The sequence below is a fragment of the Lagenorhynchus albirostris genome, chromosome 9 (assembly GCF_949774975.1).
Source record: "Lagenorhynchus albirostris chromosome 9, mLagAlb1.1, whole genome shotgun sequence".
In the NCBI taxonomy this organism is placed as follows: Eukaryota; Metazoa; Chordata; class Mammalia; order Artiodactyla; family Delphinidae; genus Lagenorhynchus; species Lagenorhynchus albirostris.
Window position 1 is genome coordinate 51,562,538 of NC_083103.1, and position 27,282 is coordinate 51,589,819.

At 47.7% G+C, this 27,282-nt stretch overlaps 1 protein-coding gene and 1 pseudogene across 3 annotated transcripts; both read right to left on the minus strand.

Moving 5' to 3' along the window:
* Positions 1–26,831, minus strand: UCP3 (uncoupling protein 3). 3 transcript variants are annotated; one of them, XM_060159989.1, is made up of 7 exons: positions 26,692–26,831; positions 21,125–21,344; positions 20,399–20,600; positions 19,937–20,137; positions 18,699–18,800; positions 18,039–18,219; positions 1–145 (listed from the first exon to the last, which is right to left on the minus strand). In XM_060159989.1, exons 2-7 carry the CDS (start codon positions 21,248–21,250, stop codon positions 124–126), a joined length of 834 nt encoding a protein of 277 aa, XP_060015972.1. In that variant the 5' UTR covers positions 21,251–21,344; positions 26,692–26,831; the 3' UTR covers positions 1–123. The 3 variants fall into 3 exon arrangements, with proteins under 3 accessions (XP_060015972.1, XP_060015969.1, XP_060015970.1); XM_060159986.1 differs by lacking the exon at positions 1–145 and adding an exon at positions 14,445–15,638; XM_060159987.1 differs by lacking the exon at positions 1–145 and adding an exon at positions 15,646–15,808.
* LOC132525909 (protein FAM91A1-like) lies at positions 3,610–5,716 on the minus strand (annotated as a pseudogene).
* Positions 26,832–27,282: the final 451 nt, after the last annotated feature.

Here is a 27,282-nt window from a genome sequence, read left to right on the forward strand (position 1 = left end):
CACAAATTTATTTCTGGCACTGTGGAGTCTCCCATCCATTGCTGGCCTAGCTTTTGCATGTAAGCTTCTGTCTTTGGCTGTGATGAACGGATTCCCAGGATACTCAGCAAGTTTGTGGTGAGACTACTGAACTGGTCGGTGATCTCTGAGGAGACATGAAAAATAGAGTAAAACAAAGGCTTGGAAATAAATGTGTTGCCCTGATTGCCAAAACAGGGAAGAATCTGGATTTCAAAGACTATATACCTATGAGATGTTTGTTCGTCCCTAGCAAAATTCAAGGGACTGTTAAAAGGATGATGTGTGGATACTAAAAAGAGAAGTAGATATCACCAGGATTCAACATGGATTTCTTTAGAAGTCCTGTTAAATTCTCTTTTCCTTAGGATGGAGCCAGGCAGATCAGGGTGTTGCTACAGACACTCTACCTCTGGATTTTTAGAGGTACAGCTCATCCAAATCATAAGATGTCTTATGGAGAAAGTGAAGAATGTTTGGTGTCAACTGAAAAAAACACACAACCTAAAAGTTGAGAATTATATTTTATTTGGGGCATTACTGAGGCCTTAAGCCCAGGATACAGCCTCTCAGATACCTCTGAAGGACTGTTCTGAAGAGGTAGGGGAGGAGCCAGGGTATATAGGAGTTTCTGCAAAAACACCAGGTAGCTGAACATCAAAAGATTACTGCTAATTAAAGAAAAACCAGATATCTCAAGTTAATGAATTTAGCACTCTTCTGTGTACGGGAAGATGCAAGGGTCTGGGCTAAATAAAATTATATCCTGTTTTTCTCCATCATGAATCCCCTTAGGGTGCACCATTGGTGATGGCTGCAGTGGCTGATGGACTGATAGTCTCAACATCCTTTGTTTACTGATACGGCAGGCAGACATTCTTTGTCCACAATGGGTACAGATAAGTGCATTTTACAAACCTGTTTCACATCTAGTTCACTGAAAAAAAAAATATATATGTACTTATAGTTTTGGAACTTTAAAATTTTAAAAACGTTGTTTGAAACACTGAAAATGAAAAAGACACAAGAAAGACACTGATTTTTTTTTTTGTAAATTTATTTATTTTATTTTTGGCTGTGTTGGGTCTTTGTTGCTGTGCGCAGGCTTTCTCTAGTTGCAGCGAGCGGGGGCTACTCTTCATTGCAGTTCCTGGGCTTCTCATTTGGTGGCTTCTCTTGTTGCGGAGCACAAGCTCTAGGCACGGGGACTTCAGTAGTTGTGGCTCGCGGGCTCTAGAGCCAGGCTCAGTAGTTGTGGCGCACGGGCTTAGTTGCTCCGCGGTATGTGGCTCTTCCCGGACCAGGGCTCGAACCTGTGTCCCCTGCAATGGCAGGCGGATTCTTAACCACTTAACCACTGCCCCACACCCACCCACACCTCCCTGACCCCCCCACCCCAGTCCATGACTTTTTGTTGTTTGTTCTTCTCTTTCTTGATTTCTTAAAAAAAAAAAAAAAAGGTGGGGGAAATGGCCACCCAAAACGAGGTAGAATTACTTTGAACATTTGCAACAACAAAACTGGATTAAATTCTTTAATGAATCTTTGTTGTCAAGTAAGAAACCCTGCATTTTAAATATTAAATTGGGGGCTTCCCTGGTGGCGCAGTGGTTAAGAATCCACCTGCCAGTGCAGGGGACACAGGTTCGAGTCCTGGTCTGGGAAGATCCCACATGCTGCAGAGCAACTAAGCCCGTGTGCCACAACTACTGAGCCTGCGCTCTAGAGCCCGTGAGCCACAACTACTGAGCCCAAGTGCCACAACTACTGAAGCCCACGTGCCTAGACCCCGTGCTCCACATCAAGAGAAGCCACTGCAATGAGAAGCCCACGCACCACAAGGAAGAGTAGCTCCCACTTGCCACAACTAGAGAAAGCCTGCGGGCAGCAATGAAGACCCAATGCAGCCAAAGATAAATAATAAATAAAATTAATTAATTAAAGAAAAAAAAAAGACACATGCATCTCAATGTTCATTGCAGCATTATTTACAATAGCCTGGTCATGGAAGCAACCTAAATGACCATCGACAGACGAACGGATAAAGAAGATGTGGTACATATATATAATGGAATATTACTCAGCCATAGAAAGGAACAAAATTGGGTCATTTGTAGAGACGTGGATGGACCTGGAGACTGTCATACAGAGTGAAGTAAGTCAGAAAGAGAAAAACAAATGTTGTATATTAACGCATATATGTGGAATCTAGAAAAATGGTACAGATGAACCGGTTTGCAAGGCAGAAATAGAGACACAGATGTAGAGAACGAGTATATGGACACCAAGTGGGGGAAAGGGAAGGTGGGCTGAATTGGGAGATTGGGATTGACATATATACACTAACTAATATGTATAAAATAAGTAACTAATGAGAACCTGCTGTATAGCACAGGGAACTCCATTTCGCTGTACAGTAGAAACTAACACAACATTGTAAAACAATTATACCCCAATTAAAAAAAAAAAAAGACTCTGTGCTTCCAATGCTGGGAGCTTGGGTTCAATCCCTGGTCGGGGAACTAAGATACCACATGCTGCTTGCTGTGGCCAAAAAACCCCTAAAAAACGAAAACAAAACAAAAAACACCCAGAAGTGTAGATTTGCCTTAAAATAAAAGTACAGTGCTGATTGCTAAAAAGTTCTTTGTTAAAAAGAAACAAACAACCTAGGGATCAATTAAAAAAAAAAAAGGAGCTTTTTGTTGCATTAGGATGTGCTGTAATGAGCAAGACTCCAGACAAAATTAAATGTTTGCCAAACATCAATACAACACACTTTTAACATCATTAAGTGTAAGTTATATTGCACCAGCAGAATAGTTTTTTTGACTGGCACTATAAAGCTCACTTTAAGAAAGAAAAAAAGACACCAAGTGTGAATAACAAATGGTGTAACTAAATTACTGCAAATGAAGATTAGCAGTGAGAAGTGAGGAAGGTGACACTCTAAACCATTCTGATACGATGGCATCTCTAATTTACAAGGAGTAGAACTCCCGTATCAGCATAAGATGGTAAAGTGGACTTGAAAAAGTTGGCCTCAGTGTGTATATCCAGTGTTGAAGCACCTTCCCTGAATGAGTGAGCAAAGTTAAGGACATGTAGAGAGAATTTTATGCTGCAATGTCAGAGTCTTTGATGGCTTTCTTCTCTGCAAAAGTTGTATGTAGCAGTTTTCCTACAAACTTCTCATTTAATTCAGAGCTAAATAGTGGAATTTCAAAGCACAGCTTAAGAGAAAGCCAGTCACGTCTGCTGTGGCAACATCAGAGTTGTGTTTTGTTGTTGAATCTGTTGTTGCTTCCTCAATGACCATTTCACAGGATTCTTCATTTGTGCTGAGCCAGAAGTTAAATACGGTAAATCAGGTTCTCCTTTCTCATCAGAAGCATCACCAGGTTTTCTGTTTACATGTTGACTAGAAGCTTAGATATGGTGACACATTCACAGAAATCCCTGCAAGCCCACTTTATTCCTTAATATTTGCAGTGTTTTGTGAACATCCATATTGATACAGCAAACTTTCCTTATAGTTCTGTTTTAATCAAATGGAAAAGGTTTTTCTCATCCCATCATTTAACATCTGAGCTAATCTGAAGTAGGAATTACTTCAGGATTATGACTCCAAAACATTATTAATACTCAGTATTAGCTCTGAAATATATCTGATGGTTTTTGAAGTCTTCTACCTTTGGCCAGTAAAAGAAATAGGGATCTGACTTCTGAGCAGTGGCTTCTGGATAACTGGTCTAATATTCTGAGGAGCACTATTGCTGATGGGCTGTATTCATAAATGAGAGGAGCCATGGAAACAAGCCATGTGTAATTTTGTTTAGAACTCTGCTGCAAGTCACAGGGTCCGAATCAAGAAGGCTCTCACACCTTTTAAAAGATCCAGAAGAAAACCATAAATGATTGTTCTGGCTATGTAGTTGTGTGACTGTATCATTATTATACAGAGACAGTATGGTGTTTCTCAGAGTGAGTGCCTGATCAAAATATCTCTGCAATCTGCACTTTTTCTTCATCAGTGTTTTGAACCTTTTCTAGTTCTGTAAGGAAGCTGTCCAGAGACTTATGTGAAAGTCTGCCAACTTTTGGTACAGGATTTCTCATCATTACAAAGGAAAGTGTTGAGTCAAATAGGCAAGCAATATGCTTTGTGAGTCCTGTAGGCAGATCCAAATTGCTTATACTGGCTGTGTCAGCTGGATCTTGACTATTTCTATCAGTACCAGAGCTGACAAAACTTCTTTTCAGGACTCCTACTTTCCTTGCCATCTTTTTTTTTTTAAATTAAATTTAATTAATTAATTTATTTTGGTTTATTTTGGTTGCATCAGGTCTTAGTTGCGGCACATGGGATCTTCCGTTGCAGCGCACAGGCTTCTCTCTAGTTGTGGCGTGCAGGTTTTCTCTCTCCAGTTGTGGCCCGCGGGCTCCAGGGCACGTGGGCTCTCTCATTGAAGCGCGTGAGCTCAGTAGTTGCAGTGCGCGGGTTTAGTTGCCCTGCAGCACGTGGGATCTTAGTTCCCCGACCAGGGATTGAACCCACATCCCCTGCATTGGAAGGTGGATTCTTTACCACTGGACCACGAGGGGAGTCCCTTTCATTGCCATCTTATATCGAATAAAAAGAGTATCTTTTGTGGATGGAAAGTCCTTTTAAATCTTTTTGCAGATGGAACATTGCACCTTGACGAATGTACTTGCTGCACATTTATTACTTATGTCTCTTCTTAGGGGCAGAGCCCAAGCAGCAATACATGGAAACATTCTTAGCCAGTGACATGTCTATCTCAAGGACATTTGCAAGCTCTGCAACATTAGTATGCTCATCTATTGAAAGAAATATAAAGTTTCAAAGTAATCACCTAGTCATCTTGAACTCAGTTCATTACAAAACCTTCAGGAGAATAAAATTCAGATATTGACACATTCAAATAAATCCTTTGTTGTATAAACTATGTAGCATATTGTAATATAGGGATTCAGAGAGTTGAGTATATTTCTCAGGCAAAATGCACATCTTTATGTCATTTTTGAGTTCTGACCAGCCTACACCACTCACCATGCCTCTTTGGCAGTTTCCACTGGCTTTATTGGTAGAAGATGTGACCATTCCTCAAATTTCAAAAAGAAAAAGTTTGATGATCTACACTGATTCATAATATCAATGTACTGCTATCTTTTTATTGCCAAGAAAACTTAGATAGTCAGCCCTAATAAAATTGGTCAATGAAGCATAACTTTTTTTTTGGCCACGCCAGGTGACTTGTGGGATTTTAGTTCCCAGACCAGGGACTGAACCTGGGCCACGGCAGTGAAAGCCCGCAATCCTAACCACTAGGCCACCAGGGAACTCCTAAAGCATAACTTTTTTCATTGTTCATAATGTCCTCTATAATCTCAGCGTAATATGATAATGGTGTTATCCTCAGACCCTTTACCACAATACCCAATAAATGGTAAATATACAGCGTGAAATAATCTCGACTGTAATAGTTCCTCAAAGTATTTGCATTCAATCTTCCTTGACGTGTTTAAGTTATATTTCTGTATCATAACTGACTGTGGGTATGTAGAGGACAATCTGCTTTGCATATTTCCTCTGTGAATTTCCAAGACCCTATCACGTGTTGGTGGGCAGCCTGTTCCGTGAGTGGCTGTGCCTGATGTGGAACTTCCTATCCATGGTGCGAGGGCCCTGGGACAGCTGGTGGGGAGCCTGGAGGAGGCCTGGTGCCTTACACTTTAGAATGCCCGGCTGCCCCGTGGTGAGGGCTCCATACAGCTCAGCACGGCAGAGAACAGTGTCAGGGGTGCATCAGAGAATCTCAGTTTCTTCATTAAATTATACTTTAAGGAAAAAAGAGCTTTTAAAATTAAAATCATCATTCTTGTAAATAATTATGCAGGTTCACTAATCTACTCTCATATGTGACTGTTCCTCAAATTTCAATGAAAGGATTGGAGAATGCCTTCATTTTGCTTCTCTCCATTTCAAAATTCTTGCCTATGTGACTCTTTTATTTCTAGGTTTACCATATCCTTTCCAGAGGGATCCCTCCTACCTGCACGCATTATTCTATGCTCTTCTGTTTTCTCTAGGACCTTTCCTCCTATCTTCAATCTTTCCTTTCTTCTACTGTGTGTGTGTGTGTGTGTGTGTGTGTGTGTGTGTGTGTGTGTGTGTGTGTGTGTGTGTGTGTAAATTAAAAGATAACCTCAGGACTTTCCTACTCCTTTTACAGTGGCTATTTTTTCTCCTTTCTTTCTCTGCCAAACTTTCTGGACAGTTGGCTGTCCTCTGACATGTCAGCTTCTGGCACAACTCTTACATGTCTGATGAATGAATAAATGAATGATCTCACATTCATCTCTTCATTCACTTTACGCCAGCCACACAGGTCTTTTTTTCTGTTCTTTGAACATGCCAAGCTCCTTCCCATAGGACCTGTGGACTGCTTGTTCCCTTTTCCTGGAACACTTTCCCTCAGATCTCTACGTGGCTAGCACCTCTCATCATCCCTACAGACACACACACACACACACACACACTTCTTGGAGATAACCAGTGGTCCCTTCTTCAAGTTGAGTGCACTTTTTTTTTTTATTTATCTATTTTCTTTTATTTATTTGTGGCTGAGTTGTGTCTTTGTTACTGTGCACATGCTTTCTCTAGTTGCAGTGAGCGGGGGCTACTCTTTGTTGCAGAGCACGGGCTCTGAGCATGCAGGCTTCATTAGTTGTGGCTCATGGGCTCTAGAGCACAGGCTCAGTAGTTGTGGCGCACGGGCTTAGTTGCTCTGGGCATGTGGGATCTTCCCCGACCAGGGCTCGAACCCGGTCCCCTGCATTGGCAAGTGGATTCTTAACCACTGCGCCACCAGGGAAGCCCTGAGTGCACTTTTAAGTACAATTTTTATAGAAGTATAACGTACATATTAAACAGTGCACAAATCATAAGTGTACAGCTTGATAAACTCTCATATAGTGAATGCCTCTATATAATTTGCACTCATCAAGAAACATTAACATTATTTGTGAATTATTCTTCAATAAAGCTAAAAAATTTTAAAAAGAAACATTATTAACACCGCAGAAACAACCTCTCATGTCCCTTCTCAGTCACTATTTTCCCAGAGAATAACTACGGTACTGATTTTTAAAAATGTATTTATTTATTTATTTGGCTGCATCAGATTTTAGTTGTGGCATGCAGGATCTTTTTTTTTTTTTTTTTTTTTTTTGCGGTATGCGGGCCTCTCACTGTTGTGGCCTCTCCCGTTGCAGAGCACAGGCTCCAGACGCACAGGCTCAGCGGCCATGGCTCACGGGCCCAGCCGCTCCGCGGCACGCGGGATCCTCCCGGACCGGGGCACGAACCCGCGTCCCCTGCGTCGGCAGGCGGACTCCCAACCACTGCGCCACCAGGGAAGCCCCCCTATACTGATTTTTAACATCAAATATTTGTTTTGCCTGTTCTTAAACATCATATACATGGAATTGTACTATTTTCTGTCTTTCACTCAACATTAAATTTGTGAGATTCAGCCAAGTTACATGAAGTTGTAGATCTTTAATTATCGTTGCTGTATAGTCTCTACTGTATGAGTATATCCAGCGTATTCACTCTACTGTTGATGGGACATTTCAGTTGTGTCCACTTTTTGTCTATTACAGTAGTACTGCCATGAACTGTCATAACCTTTTGCACTCTTAATAGCCTTATTGAGGTACAACTTAAATACCATACAATTCACTCATTGCTAAGTATATGATTTAATTAATTCTTAGTAAATTTATACAGTTGTGCAATAATGACCACAATCCAGTTTTAAAATACTTCCATCACCCCCAAAAGTTGTGTTGTGTCTGTTTGCAGTCATTTCCTTCTCTCACCTCAGCCCTGGATGACCACTGATCTACTTTCTGTCTCTACAGCTTTGCATTTTCTAAAATTTTCATATAAGTGCAATGTAGTCTTTGGTGTCTGGCTTCTTTCACTTAACATAATGTTTTTTGAGGTTCATCCCTGTTGATGCATGAATCAGCAGTCTGGTCCTTTTTTATTGCTGAGTAGTGTTCCATCACAGTGATATAGAACACTTTGTTTGTGTACTCACCAGTTGATGGGCATTTGGATTACGTATTTCCAGTTTGGGGCTATTATGAATAATGCTGTTATTGACATTCATGTACAAATCTTTGTGTGGACATATGATTTCATTTCTCTTAGGTAAATACCTAAAAGTAGGATGGCTGGATCAGATGGTAAATATATATTTAATATTTTAAAAAATTCAAAAATTTCCAAAGTGGCTCTACCATCTTACATTTCCACCAACAATGCATGAGGAATCCAGTTTGTTTCCTACAAAGTTTACCACTTTTAGTTGACAAAGCTGTGGATTTTTGCTGTCTGTCAAATTATTACCCATGTTTTATAGGTAAATAAACTGAGGCTTAAGGAGACCAAGAATTTGACCCATGTCACATAGCTAATAAGTATCAGAACGGGGATTCTAACTTTGGTTTTTGTTACGAGGTTCATACTCATTCCATTGACATGAATTGAGATGTATACTTGAATACTCAAGAGATCCCCACCCCCTCTGCAAAAAGAGATTATTCATTGTTTTTGCTCTCAAAGGCAAAGCTCTATTTTATTTTAGGAAGGGGTTTTCTTTAGCTCTTAAAAATTTATTTATTTTAGAGAGACTCTGCACTTCTAATGCAGGGGGCACGGGTTTGATCCCTGGTTGGGGAAATTCCTCATGCCTCGTGACCAAAAAAACCCCACAAACCCAAAAAACCTATAAAACTCTTAGAAGAAAACACAGGATAAAAGCTTCATACCATTATATTTGGCAATGATTTCTTAAATGTGATACCGAAGGCACAGGCAACAAAAGAAAACATAGACAGGGACTTCCCTGGTGGCGCGGTGGTTAAGAATCCACCTGCCAATGCAGGGGACACGGGTTCGAGCCCTGGTCCGGGAAGATCCCACATGCCACAGAGCAACTAAGTCCGTGTGCCACAACTACTGAGCCTGCGCTCTAGAGCCCACGAGCCACAACTACTGAGCCTGCGTGCCACAACTACTGAAGCCCGTGTGCCTAGAGCCTGTGCTCTGCAACAAGAGAAGCCACCGCAGTGAGAAGCCCGTGCACCAAAACGAAGAGTAGCCCCTGCTCGCCACAACTAGAGAAATCCCGTACGCAGCAATGAAGACCCAACGCAGCCAAAAATAAATAAATTAATTTAAAAAAAAAAGAAAACATAGACAAATTGGAGCTCATGAAAATTAAAAACTTTGTGCATCAAAGGATACAATCGACAGAGTAAAAAGACAACCTACAGAATGGTAGAAAATATTTGCAAATCACATGTCTCATAAGAGGTTAATATCCAGAATATATAGAGGACTACTAAAACCCAAAAACAACAACAAAAACCCAATTCAAAGTTGGGCAAAGGACTTGAATCGACATTTCTCCAAGGAAGATATACAGATGGCCAATAAGCAAATGAAAAGATGCTCAGTATCACTAATCATCAGGGAAATGCAAATCAAAACCACAAGATATCACTTCACACTCATTAGGAGGGTTATTATTTTTTTAAATGGAAAATAAGTATTGGTGAGACTGTGGAGAAATTGGAACACTGTGCACTCTTGGTGGGAATGCAGAGTGGTACAGCTGCCATGGAAAACAGTATGGCAGTCCCTCAAAAATTGAAAAACAGAATGATCCAGCAATTGATCCAGCAATTCCACTTCTGGGTATATACCCAAAATAATGGAAAGCAGGGCCTTGGAGAGATATTTGTACACCGATGTTCATAGCAGCATTATTCACAATAGCCAAAAGGTAGACGCAACCTAAGTATATCCATTGATGGAAGAATGGATAAGCGAAATGTGGCATACATATACATATATATATATAATGGAATATTTTTCATCCTTTTAAAAGAGGGAAATTCTGACACATGCTTTAGGATGAACCTTGAGGACATTATGCTAAGTGAAATAAGCCAGTCACAAAAAGATAAATTCTATATGATTCCACTTATATGAGGTACCTAGAACAGTAAAATTGAGAGACAGAATGTATAATGGTGGTTGCCAGGGCTTCCTGGGAGAGGGAAATGGGGAGTTATTGTTTCATGGGTATGGAATTTCGGTTTTGCAAGATGAAACAAGTTCTCAGGATGGATGATTGCACGACATTATAAATGAACTTGATGTCACTGAACACAAAAATAGTTAAGACGGTAAATTTTATGTTGTGACTTTTATTACAATTTTTAAAAATTAAAACATTAATTCATTCACTCATTAAGTTTGCAATATTCCAGGCACTCTACTAAGGGCGAGGGATACAAGTGTAAACAATACCTTGTTCATGCCTGCAAGGAACTTATAGGCTAGTGTGACCATCAGACAGGTGGGCACAGTGTGACCAGGGTTGTGGGAGCCTGTCGGAGGGGCATCTTAGTCCCCTATGTATGTCAGACCCAGCATATGTTTAACAAATAACAGAAGTCGGCAAAGCAATAAATGCTACAAGATCTGTGCCTTTGATTCATTATCAGAAAACTCTGTCCTAGGCAGAGCTGGAGAAGGTGAGTCTGCTACTACCCAAGTGGTTTGGTTCAGAGGCCAAAAAATGATTTGCTGGGAATATTACTGAGGGTATTTCTAAGTTACTTAGAACATGTGAGCATTGTTCTTTTTTCTCACTACTCCTTCCAGATGGAATCTTCTATTGATTTTATTACTATTCTATTCACTCAACTCCCACTTCCAATACTCTTGTCTGGGTTGTGACAACAGCTTCATCTTCCTGTGACCAGAGTCCACCCCACTAATTCATTCTCTGCACTGCAGTCAGTCATCCCTACTTGAAACACTTCAGCGGCTCCACATTACCCTCAGAATACCCCAGACTCCTTAGGGTGGTGTCTTAGCTCAGGCTGCCATAACAATATATCACAGACCTGGTGGCTTTCACAACAGGAGTTTATTTCTCATTAAGGTCTGGAAGCTGGGAAATAAGATCACGGTGCCCATCCATTAGGTTCCCTGGTGGGGGCCCTCTTCCTGACTTGCAGACAGGCTTCTCACTGTGTCCTCACATGGTGGAGAGAGAGCACTTTGGTCTTTCTTCCTCTTCTTATAAGGACCCTACTCCCATCATGGGGGTGCTACCCTCATGACCTCATCTAAACCTAATTACCTCTCAAAGGCCCAAACTCCAAATACCATCACATTGGGTGTTGGGGCTTCAACATATGAATTTTGGGGGCAGAAATATTCAGTCCATAATATGTGGCTTCTCCAGCCTTTCAGGGCCCCTGTTTTCCTCTTTATCCCCATCTCTCTCACTGCTTCCTTTTAGTCTGCAACCTAGCCATGCTGATAGCTGGCAATACTTGGATGCCCCTTGTTCTTGCTTCTTTCTAGGCCTTTGTACAAGCCATTCCCTCTACCTAGAATGACTTTCCCCTCTTTTGCTAGGAAAACTCCTATCTGTCCTTTAGGTGTCCTCTGCAAAGGAGCTTCCTGGGCCCCAAACCAGGTCAGGTGTCCTTCATCTGGGTTTCTGCTCTTGAGTGCCTTGTGCATTTCCCTACGGTGGCCCTCATCACACTGCATCGTTGTCTCTTCTGCTCCACCAACCACCACCCCAGTGAACTCCCTGAAGGCAGAATGGGCCTCGTTCACCTCAGCACCTAGTTCAACATGTGGCTAACGATGTATGCACAATGAATACTTTGGTTTGTATAGCGCTCTGTACTTTTCAGAGTGTCCCGACACAAAATAACTCATCTATAGAGGTATAATTATATTTCCTTACTTAACATTCATTCCTCCTGAATAAAATATTCCTTTAAACATATTACTTTTACTAACAAGATTTCTGTGAAGTCAATAATCCACTATGTCACTAATGTGACTGAGTCAGGGGTCAAACTATCTCATTTTTCCTGATAGAAGAGTTTGTGAAAAAGCAGATTTCTTTCTATAACCCAGCAGGACCCTATGGGGCCTTCCTGGGACAGACCCCTCTCCTATAGTCTCTGCTTTAGCTCCTCTGTGAATTACCTAGATAATCATATCTGATGCTCATTTCCTGAGTAGTTTTACAGATGTTAAAACTCTCACCAAATGGAAGAAATTAACTACTTGATGATGATGAGCCCATAGCCCCCAGACCTACTGGCGCCTAAGGATTGATAATGTTACCCCTGGGACATCGTCCTGTTACCTCACCATCAACCAATCAGAGAATTGTGCACAAGCTGTTCACAGACCCTGGGATGCCCCTCCCTCACTTTGCCTTTAAAAATGCTTTGCTGGGACTTCCCTGGTGGCCTAGTGAGTAAGACTCTGTGCTTCCACCGCAGGAGGCACTGGTTCAATCCCTGGTGTGTGTGTGGGACTTCCCTAGTGGTCCCTGGTGGTTAAGAATCCACCGTCTAACGCAGGGGATGCAGGTTCGATCCTTGGTTGGGGAACTAAGATCCCACGTGCCACAGGGAAACTAAGCCCACGTGCTGCAGCTAGAGAGCCCATGCACTGCAACTACCGAGCCTGTGTGCCACAACTAAAGACAAGCCCGTGCACAACAACTAGAGAGAAGCTTGTGCGCTGCGACGAAATATCCAGTGTGTCACAACTAAGACTCGACCCAGCCAAAAACAAACAAACAAAACAAACCATTAGGGAGTTCGCATGTTTTGAGTACTAGCTTTCCTGAACTCCTTGCTTGGTGCCCTGCAATAAGTGCTGTACTCTCCTTCACCACAACCCAGTGTCAGTAGGTCAGCTTTACTGTGTGTGGGCGAGAGGATTCAAGTTTGGTTCCATCCACCTCACTACAAATAACTCAATTTTGTTTCTTTTTATGGCTGAGTAATATTCCATTGTGTATATGTGCCACATCTTCTTTATCCATTCATCTGTCGATGGACACTTAGGTTGCTTCCATGTCCTGGCTATTGTAAATAGAGCTGCAGTGAACATTGTGGTACATGACTTTTTTTTTGCAGTACGCAGGCCTCTCACTGTTGTGGCCTCTCCTGTTGCGGAGCACAGGCTCCGGATGCGCAGGCTTAGCGGCCATGGCTCACAGGCCTAGCCGCTCCGCGGCATGTGGGATCTTCCCGGACTGGGGCACGAACCTGCGTCCCCTGCATCGGCAGGCGGACTCCCAACCACTGCGCCACCAGGGAAGCCCGGTTTGGTAACATTTTGAATGACTTGATGGAGGTAGGTGTCTGTGAGGGTGCAGTGGGGGAATGGGTATTGGCCTCAGCTGGTGATCTGACCTCAGGAGTTTGCATCCCTGGCTTCCTGGTGGCAGAAATTGGGAGGCAGGACTAGGAAGGGAATGCCTGTGGCTTGGAGGAAGCTCTTAGTTCTTAGAATCACAGAACTTTAGTCTTAGGTCATTTGGTTCAACCTCTGCCTTTAAGAAATGGGGAAAGAGATCTAGTATTTTGCCCAGAAAAACCTCAGAAGACCTCCCACCAATCTTGTTTTCCCTCTCCCAAAAGCCTGAAGTTGGAGGTCACTAGGCTTCTGATCTCAATCAAAATATCTCTCAGAAGCATTATCCCCTCTCTTTCAGCAGCATCATCTGAATAGTGTGCTCTGGATAGATGATGGGTTAATATTGCTACATAGAAACTCATGGAAGGCATAGTCCTTGGCCTCTAGGAACTTACAAATCAAGACCAAGTGTTTAAAAATGATTTGCACATGCCGTCAAGTCAAAAGAAAGAGAAAGTTTTAAATATAGCTTTTATTTGAAAGCTGAACCAGACGTTAAATCAAAATAATTTTTATTTTTTTGCTTTTGCTTGGACTTTCCACTTTGTATATGTAGATGCTCAAAAATTATGATTTAGATTTAGGGAAGTGCTGATTTCGGGAAGTGGATGTTCGTTCTTCCCCAGGGTGCAGAGGAGTCAGAGTAGGGAAGGACACCTCCTGCAAAGTGAGGATTGTCATTCCCACTTCTCTGTAGGACTCTGAGGTGCAAGGATTCCCCATGGTTAGGTTGCTAATAGTTGTGTGTGTGTGTGTATGTGTGTGTGTCTGTGGTTTGAACCCAGTTCTGTCATCAGAGCCACACAGGCTGCTAAGAAGCAGAAAGTCTGGCATTCTGGGTCCCAATTATCAATGTGAAATATGGCCAGTTAAGTTCAGAAGGAGGTTATCTGGTTCAAGCCTGCCTTTTACATATGGAGGTGCCGAACCCCTAAACGACAGAGCAGCCAGCCTGCAGAAGGGCAGAAGGCAGTGTATGTGTGTGGGCCAGGTGTGGCCCAGCGCTGACACACAGGAAGCCTGAAGCGAGAAAGGGTGATTCCATCCAAGAAAGAGAAGGCAGAAAAGTGGCTATTCTCATTCCCACACTCAAGGTGTGAATTCCTTTATTGAGTCATAGTAAATTTTCCAAAAATTCTGATTCCTGGTACTTTAGGCTCTCAGCTCAGTATTTATCTCTTTGTCCCCAAACTCCACACCCTTCAAGGTGCCTCACAGTCCAGCACGGAGTGGGGGGCTCCCACAGCTACACATCATTCTCTGTCACCCCTGGCCCCCAAACCCCTGGTTCCTTTGGTCTCACCTCTAGACAACTGTGTCTTTCAAAAACTTCTTCCCTGGCACTTCCTCACTGACCTACAAAATCTTTCCCAAGGCATGGTCCTTCTATTTACATTTGTACAGAGCTTTTGCTTTTATAATGTGCTTTCTTGCCCACCTTCTCACTTGATCCTCATAAACACCCCAAGTGAGGTAGGAGGAAAGGGATTATTACTCCCATTTTACAGGAAAGAGACTGAGGCTGCCCTCTTGATTCTCCAGTGTCATCAGCAAACATTTATGGGTCTAAGCCTCACACTGGCTCAGCAGTGCTCCTTTGACACAGGTTCTAGGTTTTCTTTTCTTCTCACATTTCCTGGAATCCCAGCGGGTTCTACACAGCAGGCACGCTACAGATATAGCTGATGATGCATGGCTAACCGAAGGCTGCAGTCAAAAGCTTTGTGTTGCTTTGGCGGTGCCCCTGTAGACTCCTTAGCTGATTTCGAAGTGAATCGCATGCCACTCCTGTCCCTTTCCTGTTTATAATTCATCGTCTAATCAGATTTTTCAGGGGACGTAAGTTTGCAAACTTCCGTTTTATCCAAATGGATGTTTTGTTTTTCCTTGCCTAAATGTTAGGCATCCAACCTGATGGGTTTCACAAATTAATGTAATTTATTTTCCATGTTGTCAGTGCAAAACAAAGGTGTTCTTAAGACAAAGCACTGAAGACCACAGTCCTTCCTCCTCTTCTGTTTCTTGAGTCAGCAGCAAGTAAACAGTTCTGTAAACATGTGTGGGTCTACGTCCTTGTGTGTGTGGACCCGCTGCTTTATTCCATCCTTAACTGGTTTTGTCCTAGTTAAGTACCAAGTGGCCTCGTCTTAGTCAAAATGGAGATTCCCGTAGCATCTGGACTTTCATCAAGGCCCGTTTCAGTTGCTCGTAGGTGACGAACATCACCACATTCCAGGCTCCCAAACGCAAAAATGAGGGTGTAAATCTGATGAGAGAAATAACCACATGGTCAGGTGGGTGGACTGGAGTCCCACATGGATCTATGTGCTCTCCCCACTCGGTGCTGGTGCCAAAGGACTAGCCTTCTGTTAGTCACGAGCATTTTCTGAGATTGTTCAGTCATTTTCTTCTCTACTGAAGGAATTTAGGCAGAAGCTGGAGTTGGGAAAGGAAAGAAAACTAACATTTTGAGCCGTGTTACTGTGTCAGGCAGTTAATTCTCACAGTTCTATCAGGTAGCTATGATTGTTGCCAGTTCTTTCTCTTCAGAAACCGAGGTTAAGTAGCTCAGTTAAAACCACCTGACTCCATTCTGCTGCTGGGTATTTCTGGGCTCATTTACAACCTGAGTGGCCACCCCTGTGGAGACCTCGGCCTCCAGCTGGAGGGGCAAAAACAACGTGACACCAAATTTAGCTGCTCTCCGGAGAGCCTGCCTGTCCTGCGGTAGGTAGCGCGGCTGGGCGAGAGCCCCCCTCGGCTGTGCTTCGCAGACTCGGGGAGCGGCCCGGCCCCTGCCTCTTCTTCAGCCTCTCTCTCCGCTAATCCCCTCCTGGTCCTCTCAGCTCCTGCCAGACGCTTCCTCCCACACCTTTGCCCACGTTGCTCCTTCTGCTTGGAATATCTCCTTCTCTCCTTGCCGGGCTGTTCGCTCTTGGCTCCGTGGGACTCGGCTTGGGCACCAGAACCTCCCACCAAGGCCTCTCCTGAACCCTCAGCCTGGGCCCCTCACAGGGCGTATAGCACGGGGACAACGAAGGTGAACTCTGGCGTTAGACCTGGATTCACATCCTAGCTTGGCCAGCTTCTTGAACTTAATCTTTCTCAGCCTCAGCTTCCTTATCTGTAACATGAGGACAGCAACACCTACCGCACGGAGCTGTCGAGAGGATTAAATGAGTTAAGGTACAGCGCATAGCACAGGGCCCAGTGCCCGCAAGGTGCTCAGTGAATGTTTGCCAAGTGAAAGTACAAACCGAGACAAGTGGCTACAGCTGAAGAGTGAAATGATGGCGGCACTTACAGGAAAAGAACTGTCAGCTGGAACTCAGTTTTGTGACGTCATCCCAGGGTCGAGAACATGGTTGCTTGTTGGGCCCAATCTAACGCTGGACGCCAGAAAACTATCCTCAGTGGTGGAGGTAAGAGGGCCAAGCAAAGAGCTTAGCGTGGGATGGACGATGTGGGTGGTATCTGACGGTCAGTGTTTGAGCCGTGGCTCTGCCGTTCAAACTTTGTGAGCTGGGACAAGTTCCGTGACCTTTCTGAGCCTCGGTCTCTTCCCCAGTAAATGTGGAGAACACGGCCCAGTTCAGGGGGGTGAGATAGTATTTGTGAAGTGCTTAGCAAAAGGCCTCATACTTAGGGACTTAGCAGTCACGATGATTGTTAATGACTACACTATAGAGTGCTGCCTTGGTGCTGGGGACTCTGAGATATGGAAGATGTATACAGTTGACCCTTGACCAACACAGGTTTGAACCGTGAGGGTCCACTTATACACAGATCTTTTTGCAATATTAAATACTACAGTACTGTATGATCTGCGGTTGGTTGGATCTGTGGATGTGGAACCAGGGATATGGAGGAACCATGGCAATGGAGGAACCTCATGTATGGAGGGCCGACTATAAATTGTCCACGTATTTTCAACTGCATGGGGTCCATGCCCCTAACCCTCGCATTGTTCAAGGGTCAACTGTATAAGCCACAGTCCTTGGCTGCAAGGAGCCTGCACTCTAGCATGGGGGATAATTTAAACTTACAAATACTATAATATTGATACAAAGTAGGAAGTGGTAGATCCCATAAAAGTGGTGTGGAGGAAGTATCACTGAAGTTCACAGAGGGGGAAAGTTTACACCTGAGAGTGTTAGGGAGGAGGTGGCATTTGAACTAGTCTTGAAGGACAGCTAAGATGTAGAGCATGTGGATGGCGCAGGAAAGGCATTCCAGGCAGAGGGAACAGTAAATGCCAAGGCAGAGAAGCAAGAAAACATGAAGCACATTGGGCACTAGGGCTGCCGACTGTGGTGGTCCACAGTGATGGCGGTGGGTCAGGGAAAAGTCTCAGGATTACCAACCACCTTTCCCTCCTCCTCCCCTGCCCAGGACGTTTGGGGATAGCACTTTGACCTATGCCTAGAAACCTTTTTCTCAGATAAGCTTCCCTGACTCTCCAAATCAGACCTGGTCCACTCTTTCTAAAAATCATTTCCGTAGGTCTTTATACTTGTCCTTTGTGGCATTTACACCTGTGCTGTTCACCAGTGTGTTTCCAGGTGGACCCATGGTAGACACAATCCACATGGCGGGAAGGAAGGGAGCTGGGGAGGGAGGCCTGCTTCTCTAGGAGGGAGTACTGGCAGCAGGAGGGGAGGCTCACCCCTTATAGAAGGCTGTGGGGCCCTCCTGGGTCACCATCTTCAGCATACAGTCGAAGGGGCTGCGGTACTGGCCTGAGGGTGAGTTCATATACCGGGTCTTCACCACGTCCACTGGGGAGGCCACAACTGTGGCACAGAAGCCAGCTCCAAAGGCAGACATGAAGTGGCAGGGGAAGTTGTCTGTCGCAGGTTAGGGAAGAGCAAATGTTGGGCTGTGAGATGAGGCGTGCCCTTGCTTTCTGTTTCATATGTGTCCACTGTTTGTCCCTCATGAAACTGTGAACTCCCTGAGTGTAAGGATAGTGTTTTCCAAATCTCTCACAGTGCCCAGGGCGGAGCTCTTGGTAAGGACTCGTAAAACAGAATTGGGCTGTCCCAGGGTTGGAAGGTCATCCAGTCCAACCACCTAGTTGGAGGAAACTGTAGTCAGAGAAGGTGACCCTTGCTTAAAGGTGCACGGGGAGAGGTGGCACGGGGCTGGAAGCCAGGTCTCGGGCCTCCTGTCCGGGGTTCTTTCCTACTCATCATAGTGATGTGCTGGGCACTGCGCCTCCCTCCACTCCTGAAGCCCAGTTGCCTGTGGGTGGTGCCCACTCTCTGGCGTCCCGGGTTCCCTCTCTGCTATGGGAGGGCCGTCTGCCTGGAGCCCAGGGCCTCACCGGTGAGCAGGTGGTAGTTTAGCAGCTTCTCCTTGATGATGTCGTAGGTCACCATCTCAGCACAGTTGATGATGGCATTCCTCGTGATGTTGGGCAGAGTTCCTGTCAGGGAGGGGGTGGGGCTGATGAGTGGGGAAGAGGAGAAATGGAACCCCTGGCTGCAAGGCCACAGGCCCCAGTTGGGGGGACATGGTGCCCCATTCCAGGGGTCTCAGAGGAGCCCACCTCAGGTGGGCAGATTCCATACTTTCCTTTCTGATGTTTAAAAACTCTCAGGTTATCCATGTCCATCTTAGAGACAAAAAACAGAGAGGCCCTCTTGTATTTGGGCCACAGTTCAGAGGATAATCTGCAATATCTATCAGAATTAAAATATGCCTCCCTGAGACCTGGCTAGAGGCAGAAAAGGAAGCCTTTCTTTGGAAGAGGGAGGCTAGGCTCTTGGAACAGTGACAGGATGGAGCCCTGGCAGGGCCCTTGGAGAGCGTCAAGACCCCCCCGACTGCCCCGGTTTCACAGATGAGGGCTGGGCTCCAGGAAGGCACACAGCAAGTGAGGCTGTGACCCAGGTGTCCTGCCTTTAACCTTCACTGGGTCACTGTTTCCTCTGCAAGATTCACGTGAGCCCCAGCCACATGTGGGAGAGACAACAGCATTTGTCAAGGTGGCCACCACTCAGACACGTAGGGAACCCTAAAGCCTTGTTCCCAAGGAAGCCCCCTCCTCATGGCTGCTTCCCCCAGTGGCCTCTGTTTCTTCTCCATGCCCTGCAGTCATCCTCGTGGGCCTTTGCTGGGGAGGCCCTTCCCTCACTCTCTGCTGAGCCGGCTCAGCCTTTGAGGCCTAGATTGTGCGTCACCTCCCCCCGCCCCAACCCCCAGCCCGCATGGCCTCTCCTGCCTCCGGCCCTGCCCCTGCGCGTGATCCCAGCACATCCTGCCCTGTGGAATAGCTGCTCCTTGACATGTCCCCTCTCCTCTGTGTGACTGTGAGAGCCACGAGGATGTCTTCTATTCATTTCTCTCTCCCTTACAGTCCTGCACGTGGTGAAGAGTTGGCAAACTGAACAGAATTTGGGGCAGGGTGGCGGGTCAGCTGGGATGTTGCAATGGTTGGGATGTTTCTTTAGAGTCGCTGAAATACACGTGCTGGGCTCCCCCCTTGCCCAGTTCCCTGCTCCAGCCCTAGGGTAGGGAAATCACTGCCCAAGACCCCCTGAACCTGGAGTCCAGACCCACCTTTCCACAGGCCCCGAACCCCTTCCTCCCTGGCGATGGTCCTGTAGGCATCCATTGTCCCGCTGTACTTCCTATTGCTCCCGGGCCCAGTGTGCACGCTGGCCTGAAATCGGATCTTCACCACATCTGTGGGCTGGGCACAGGTCACTGCCATGGCCCCAGTGGTGCAGCCCGCCAAAATCCGGGTAGTGATGCTGCAGTCTGGAGAGGAGGAGAGTGAGTGGGCCAGTGTTCTGCCACCCAGCACCTCTCCGGGCCTGACGCTGATCTCTGGGGGCTTCCCCTGCTTGATGCCTTCCTCTCTTGGGCCAAGGCTCTGGAGCCTCCTTAACGGAGGCTCAGAGTCTTCTCATGAGCATGTTACCAAGTTCTCACGCCCCAGCTCTGCCTCTGAGTCTGCACTGCCCTGGCCTTCTGACCCACAGCCTAGATTCTGCTTCCGCCCACCCCCTCAGCACTCACGGTCCGATCCCTTGGGGGTGTAGAACTGCTTGACGGAGTCATAGAGGCCGATGCGGACGGAGGCGAAGCTCATCTGGCGCTGCAGGCCGGCGACCAGCCCTTTGTAGGGGCTGCAGGGGCCCTCGGTGCGCACCATGGTCAGGATGGTGCCCAGCACCCCGCGGTACTGCGCGCTCCGGGCCGCCTGGTTCTCCCCCTGGATCTGAGGGACACCCCGCAGCGGTGTGAGGGGCTGGGTGGGGGGGTGGATGGGGCTGTGTGCAGGGGGGCCTGCTTGGGGCTGGACCTTGGAAAAGCATGATCACAGCATCACATCCCAGTAAAAATGACAGTTTTGTGTAGCAGTTTCCAGCCCACAGACTGTTGTACACAGTGTGGTGTTGGATCCTCAGGGAGAACAGCGTGGATTGTTTTTCTTGGTACAAATTGTCAGTGGCTTGCCCAAGCTCACCCAGTAATTCCTTACTTCTACTTCTCACTTTTTGGCTTACAAAGTAGGGCAAGGCCATGAAGGGCCCTGGCATGTCCTGCCAAGGAACTAAGATCTTTTGGTCTTGGGTGATGGTGATGGGGAGGTGGCGAGGCAGGGTTGTGGGCAGTGGGGTGAGTGCCCTGCTCAGGGTCCACTGTGAGGAAGAGCGAGCGGGCAGACACTGCAGGTGCCCTGGTGGAGAACTCAGCCCCTCCGCTGATGGGAGTAATGACCCTCGGCCAAAGGGCGCCTACCTGCAGGCGGACCTTGGCCGTGTCCAGTGGAAAGGTGAGGAGGTCAGCAAAGCAGGCCGCTGTGCCCGCCCCCAGGAACTTCACAGCCGTTGTGGGAGGCACCTCTGAAGGCTTCAGTCCAACCATGGTCCCTGGGGCTCTGCCCGGTCCCTCCAGGGCCCAGCGGAGGTCCAAGGAGAGAGGCTGCTGCACAGCCCTGGGCTTCAGTGCATGGAGGAGGCTGCAGGAGACAGGCCAGAGGAGGGGATAGAACCCATGCCCTCTGGGTCCATCCCCAGGCCCCCCTCAGCATCAGGAGGGTGTTTATAAGGGAAAAGCCTGTGCATGGCTGTGCTTAGCTGTGTGGATTTGACTTATAAGAACAGGTCACTTTCCTCCCTTATGTCTTGCCATCTTCACCCTGACCCCCTCCCCTCCCGGTTGGAGGTGGGTCTTCACTGTATAAAGGCTCAGGCAGCGACAGGCAACCCCCCAACCCCCTTCTCCTTCCCCAGCCTCAGGCTGCTTCCTGCGAAAGGCCTGCTCCCTGAGGTGTATGGAGAGAGAGGCTGCCAAGTCTCATCGCTTTAGGCCCTGCCGTCCCAAATCAACAAAATAAATGTGCCTCATGGCTCAGTTAAACTGCTAGCCATCTTGGATGAGGGGTTATAGTTGTTTCCTCCAAGCCTGCCTGAATGTACTCTTCTTTACTTAAAACAAACACAGTCCTTCTCAGCCTGTGATTGCTTCTCTGTCACCAAAGATATTTAGCCTGTGACTAGAGATGTTTCCTCCCAACACTGTAGGACTCCCGGGCTGGTGTTCTGCTGTGAAGGGACGGGGGTGGGGGGGTGGTGACTGACCCTGGGCCCCTCTGCTGCTCGGCCTCCCCAGGGCTCTGAGGGGGACTGTGCCCCCTCCCTGCCCCCAGGGGTGCACTTGTGCCTGCACCCATCTTACTGCTGGTGGACCAGGGGCATGTGTACATGAGGGTCCTGGTTTAGCCTTGGTTACCTTGGGAAGCGGGCACAGGCCTTTGGTGCTGATGCCATCTCTTGGCAGTTCATGCCCATGGGCACCCCAACTCACACACTCGGCGCCCCCCAGTGTGCTGGGATCCTGGACCCTTCAGCATTGTCACCCCTGGAGCCAGGGCCAGTCCCATAGAGTTAGCTGTTAAGTGGGCTGACTGTGTGCCCCCTTCTCTATGGTAATAGAAAAACTCTGGTCCTGTGGTGAGGAAACCTGAGTTCCTGCCCTGTCTTCATGGCTTACTAATGGGTGAGGGACATTAGATACATTATTTAACCTCTCTTGGGTAAATGGGAATGATATATTACCTATTCACCAGTGGTGAAATGGATTCCAAAAGATAGGGGTGACCACTTGAGGCTTCTTTCAGGACTGTGGTCTACAACTCTGGTTCTCCCTGTCCTGTCTCTTCAACCCACATGGCTCCCTGGACTCTTATGCTTGCTGTCGCCTTTCCCTAGAAAAGTCTGTTCTTAAGAAGGAGCTGATGTTTCTAATTCATGCTAAGGTGTAAGTGACTATCTTAATGATCAGCTATTTCTTGAACACTATGGCAGGTACTAGGGGAGGAAAGATATGGAATGAATCATGTTTGGCCCTTGCCCCCAAGGAGCTTACATTCAGGAACACAGATAGGTGCAGAATTATCCAAAGGGAATGAAGGAGGTGAGATGGAGGATGGGTTGAGATGGGAGCTCACCAGCCACTGGATCCCAGTCTGGAAGCCTGGGTCATAGTGTGGAGGGACGACTTTTGAATCCTGCCCCGGGGAAGGGGGTGCTTTTATTTTGATCTCTCCCGGCATGAAGTTGCACTTAACATTTTACTTTTATTTTTAAAACTTTAAAAATTGAGATATAGCTTACATATAAGGATTGTATGCATTTTGAAATTACTGAGTCATAAAGGGAATTGTGCACCGATTCTGGAATGTTAGGCCTGGACAGCAAATGCAGGAGGAGATTTTCTGGATGGGGACCTAACCTAGTGTCCAAGCATAATTCAGATCATGTCACTCCCCTGTTTTAAAGCTCTCCAACCGCCCCCGCCCCGCCTAGTTATTCAGAACAAAGTCCAAAGTCCTTGTCGTGGCCTATGGACCTCCCTAAGACCCAGCTCATGCTAAGTTCTGTGCTTGGCGCTCCAGGAAATCTGGAGATGAGTAAAAACAGTCTGTGTGACCTGCCCGTGGGGAACTCTCAAGGAGTCTTGTGGGGGCATTAGACACACCCACACGTAACTGCAGTGCAAGATGGGCTGGATCAATGTTGGAAGGAAGGAACCATCAAGAAGGGACCCCAAGGAGGGAGAAACCCTCTTGTTTGTGAGGTAGAATTAGGACAGTTTCATGGTGGGGGGTGGGAGGAGGGCCTTGAAAGGTGGGCAAAATTTCAGCAGCTGGAGAAGTGGGAGGGGGGTTCCAGGTGCAGGGAAGGGCGTGCGCTTGTGCAAGAGTCCAGGTCACCGCTTAGGGTAGGAGGAGGGAATGTCTATGGGGTGTGAGACTCTTGCGGTGGAGCTTTACACACGATTTCACTGAATTCTCACAACTTTCCTGAGGGGTAGGCTCCCCCTTCCTCTCCCTGCGTGTGAGCAAATGGAGGCTCAGAGATGTTGGCTTGCTCAGGGTTACCAGCCACCAGTGTCAGAGCCTACTAGGCTTGAAACAGCCCTGGAAAGAGGGCAGGACAGCATTTAAACCCATTTTACAGGTGAGAAAAGAGAGGCTTAAGATGGAAAGAGACTTCCTCAAATTCACAGAGCTCCAACCAGGTTCTTGTGGTGGCAATAAGGCCCCCTTCACCGTTCATTCCACTCAGGGGCCCCAGTGGATGTGGTAGTGTGGATATCCACCATCTTGCTTTTTTGTTGAGGGCATCAAAGCCCTTTAAATTGCATGCAAAACCCCTCTCTGGGGAATTAAGTGCTAAGCACATAGAACAAGAGCTTGGTGAGGAGGGCTGGGTGGGTGGGCATCGGTGTCCAGTTTGGCAGAGGAAGAAAATGTGCCCAGAGAGGCTGAGACTAGCGCACGGCACGCAGTGCTCCTCCCACAGCCCGTCTGCCTGCCTTTCTGTGTTGCCTCCCTGAGAAGGTCCAAGGAGGATCTGGCCCCTTGGGAGGCTGGTGTGGAGCTGAGCCTGGCTGAGGGGACAGCACTGCAGGCGTGCGGGGGGAACACTGTCCTCCTTCCCCTTCGCCCTGCAGAAGCCCAGCAGCTGCCAGGCAGGCTCAGTCCCCGGCAGGGAGGCTCTGGCTTCTCTGTCTGGGATTGGAATGAAAGTGCCTGGTTGTGTGTGGGAACAGCTGCCAGTGCCTGCATCCTGTCAGCCTCTCTTCCCTCAAGCCCTGGCCTTTCCCCTCCTCTGACAGGAGCTGCGCTGCTGGGAACCTCGGCTTCAGGAATGTGAGGGCCCGACTCTCAGGGCAGGGAGGCCCTTGGGAGGTGTGTTCTCTAGTGTCTCTTGCTGGTTGTACAAGTGTCCCTTTTTCAAAACCTTGGTGGCCACCCAGGCTCTAATAGAAGAATCCTGCAAGTTAGGTATTTTAATTCCACTTTCAGAGTTAGGAACTGAGGAGCAGAGGTGGGATCCCACCCAGGGCTGTGTGACTCAGTGCATTCCCTGCCATTGGCCCCTGGCAGTGGAGTGTTTGCGATGGGCCAGGCCCTGCAGGGAGCACTTGGTGGGCTTTGCCTCATGGGCTGGGTCCGTCTCCCAGGGGCCACCTGTGTCCTCTGGCCAGAGGGGCTGAACCATCAGGCACGGCTTCCCTTCTGAACCTCCTTTGTCCTCAACTGCCTCTGTCCCACACCTTCTTTAGGATTAGCTCTGGTTTTCTTTTTTTTTTTTGGCCACGCTGCGCGCCATGCAGGATCTTAGTTGCCCAACCAGGGATCGAACCTGTGCCGCCTGCAGTGGAAGCGTGGAGTCTTAACCACTGGACTGCCAGAGAAGTCCCTAGAATTAACTCATTAACTGCAATGGTTTCCTACCTAGATGGGGGGGGGGTGTCCCAAAGCAGGGACTGGGGCTACTTATCTTGGTTCTCTGTGCAGCCTGGTACAGGGACGGCCCAGGGCCAGAGGGGTCCAGGGAGGACCAGTTGACCAAGGGACCCCACTTGCTGAGGTGGGGAAATGTGCAACAAGGTCTGAGTGTTCTTTGGTGGAGGGCCTCAAATGCCACAGCTGTACTTAGCGAGAATGGGGACTGGTTGGTGTTTTCAAGGTGAGAAATGACACCATCAGACCTGTGTTTGGATCAGGCTGGTGCAGGTGTCAAGGATGGACTGGAGGCTCAGAGACAAGTGAGGCTGAAGGGATGGTGCAGCAAGAGGTGTTGGAGCCTGAACTTGGTCAAGAGCAGCGGTCAAGGGTGAAGCTGGAGCCTATTCCAGAGGCTGTCCCGAGCCCCCCACAGGAGGGTGGAGTGGACTCAGGTGCGGAGGGCTCTAGACTTTCACTGGTCAAGTGGGGGCAGGGCAGGGGGGAGGCCACAATGGTGGGCACAGGCAGGGGCCCTGAGGCCAGTGCTCCTTAACCTCCTTCCCCCTTTACTCCAGCCTCCTGAATTGGTACCCAGGGAGCCCTAGCAGCCAGCAGAACTTTCCCACTGGCAAAGGTGAAGTGTAGAGCGGACCCTCCTTCCTGTGCTCTGCTGGGGCACGTGAGGGATGGGACATTTCAGCCTGCACGCCCAGAGTCGTGGTGCCCCATTAACATCTGCCGAGTGCTTCCTGCACCAGGCACCGTGCTGAGGGCTTTACAGGCATTGACTAGTTCAACCCCTTTATACGGCATACAAGGTAGCGGCTATGATTGTCCTCATAAACAAGGGCCCTGGGGCTTCCAGGGCTTCAGCTAATTGTAAGGCTAATGGGATGGAGCTGGAATTAGAGCCCAGGTCTGTCTAGCACCTGTTCCTGTTCCACCACCCAGAGTCTCAGACTTCAGGGAGAGCTCAGGATCCCTGAGCTGCTTGTTTACAGAGTGGATTCTTGGCCCTCAGCCCCGGAGATTCAGGTCTGAGCTGGGGTCTGGGAATCTGCATTAGAAACAAGTTCTCTGTGGTGGCTCTGAAGCAGGGATCAGAAGCCCCTTTTCTGAGATACGCTGCCTGACTCCACCCTCCTGGCAAAGCCTCTACTGCATCCCCACTGAGGAAGCTGTCTGAGCAGAGCTGGGGTGGCCCCCCTACTCAGGAGAGGGGGCCTCATGGGGAAAGGGCTTTATGCTCTGGGGGAATCCTGGGGACTCTCGGTCAGACTAAGGAGAAAGCCACCTCTTTATCTATGGGGATTTGCAAAATCACAGCAGAGGCAGCCAGCAGGGCAAGGGGGAAGTGAGTCCTGGGTGAGTGACACAGGAGCTGGGGTGGAGTCCCAGCCCCGCCATAGTGCCCTCATCAGGGCTGCCGTTCCCTCATCTTGACTCAACCTCTACCGGCTCTGTCCTGCTATGGTTAGCGACCCCTGACAGCTCCTGGCTGCTCTCCGTAGGCTGCCGCGAGGGGAGAACTTGGAGGAGGAAGGTGGGGTGGAGAGTGGGGTCTTACCTGTGAGTCCAGCCAAAGTGGGGGAAGCATAGGGTCTCTTTAAGGCTCCTCAGGGCTCCATCCCAGGAGGTGGCAGCAGGGACCTGATCACCCCTCTGTCATTTGCTGTCGTCCCTGCAGCCTCTGGCTTGGCACCTGTCTTTATACACTCTGGCTGACCTGAAACCTTATCCTGGAGAAGCTAGTTGACAGCCTGGTCACTTGACCAGAGGCGGCTGGTGAGGGGCAGGGAGGTGAGGGGGAAGCTTGGAGTTCCAGATCTGCTTCAGCTCCCTTGACTTGGGGTTCTTTAAGCTAGCCCTTTCCAGCTGATTAAAGAAGTGCTTCCTCAGGTGATGAGGGTATATATGGGGTGGGGGGTTTGGACTTGTCACTTTTGAGAGTCCAAAGGGGTTTGGACTTGTCACTTTTGAGAGTCCAAAGGTCAAGGCTTCCATGATAGTCTGGGCAGGGCTCTCCTGGGCCTCCTCTTAATAGTAACAATGATGATAACTCACTTCTTGGTGCCTACCACGTGCTAGAAACTTTACATACATTATTTCTATCTCTTCACAACACTATGAGGTAGGTACAATTAGGAGTCTAAGTTTT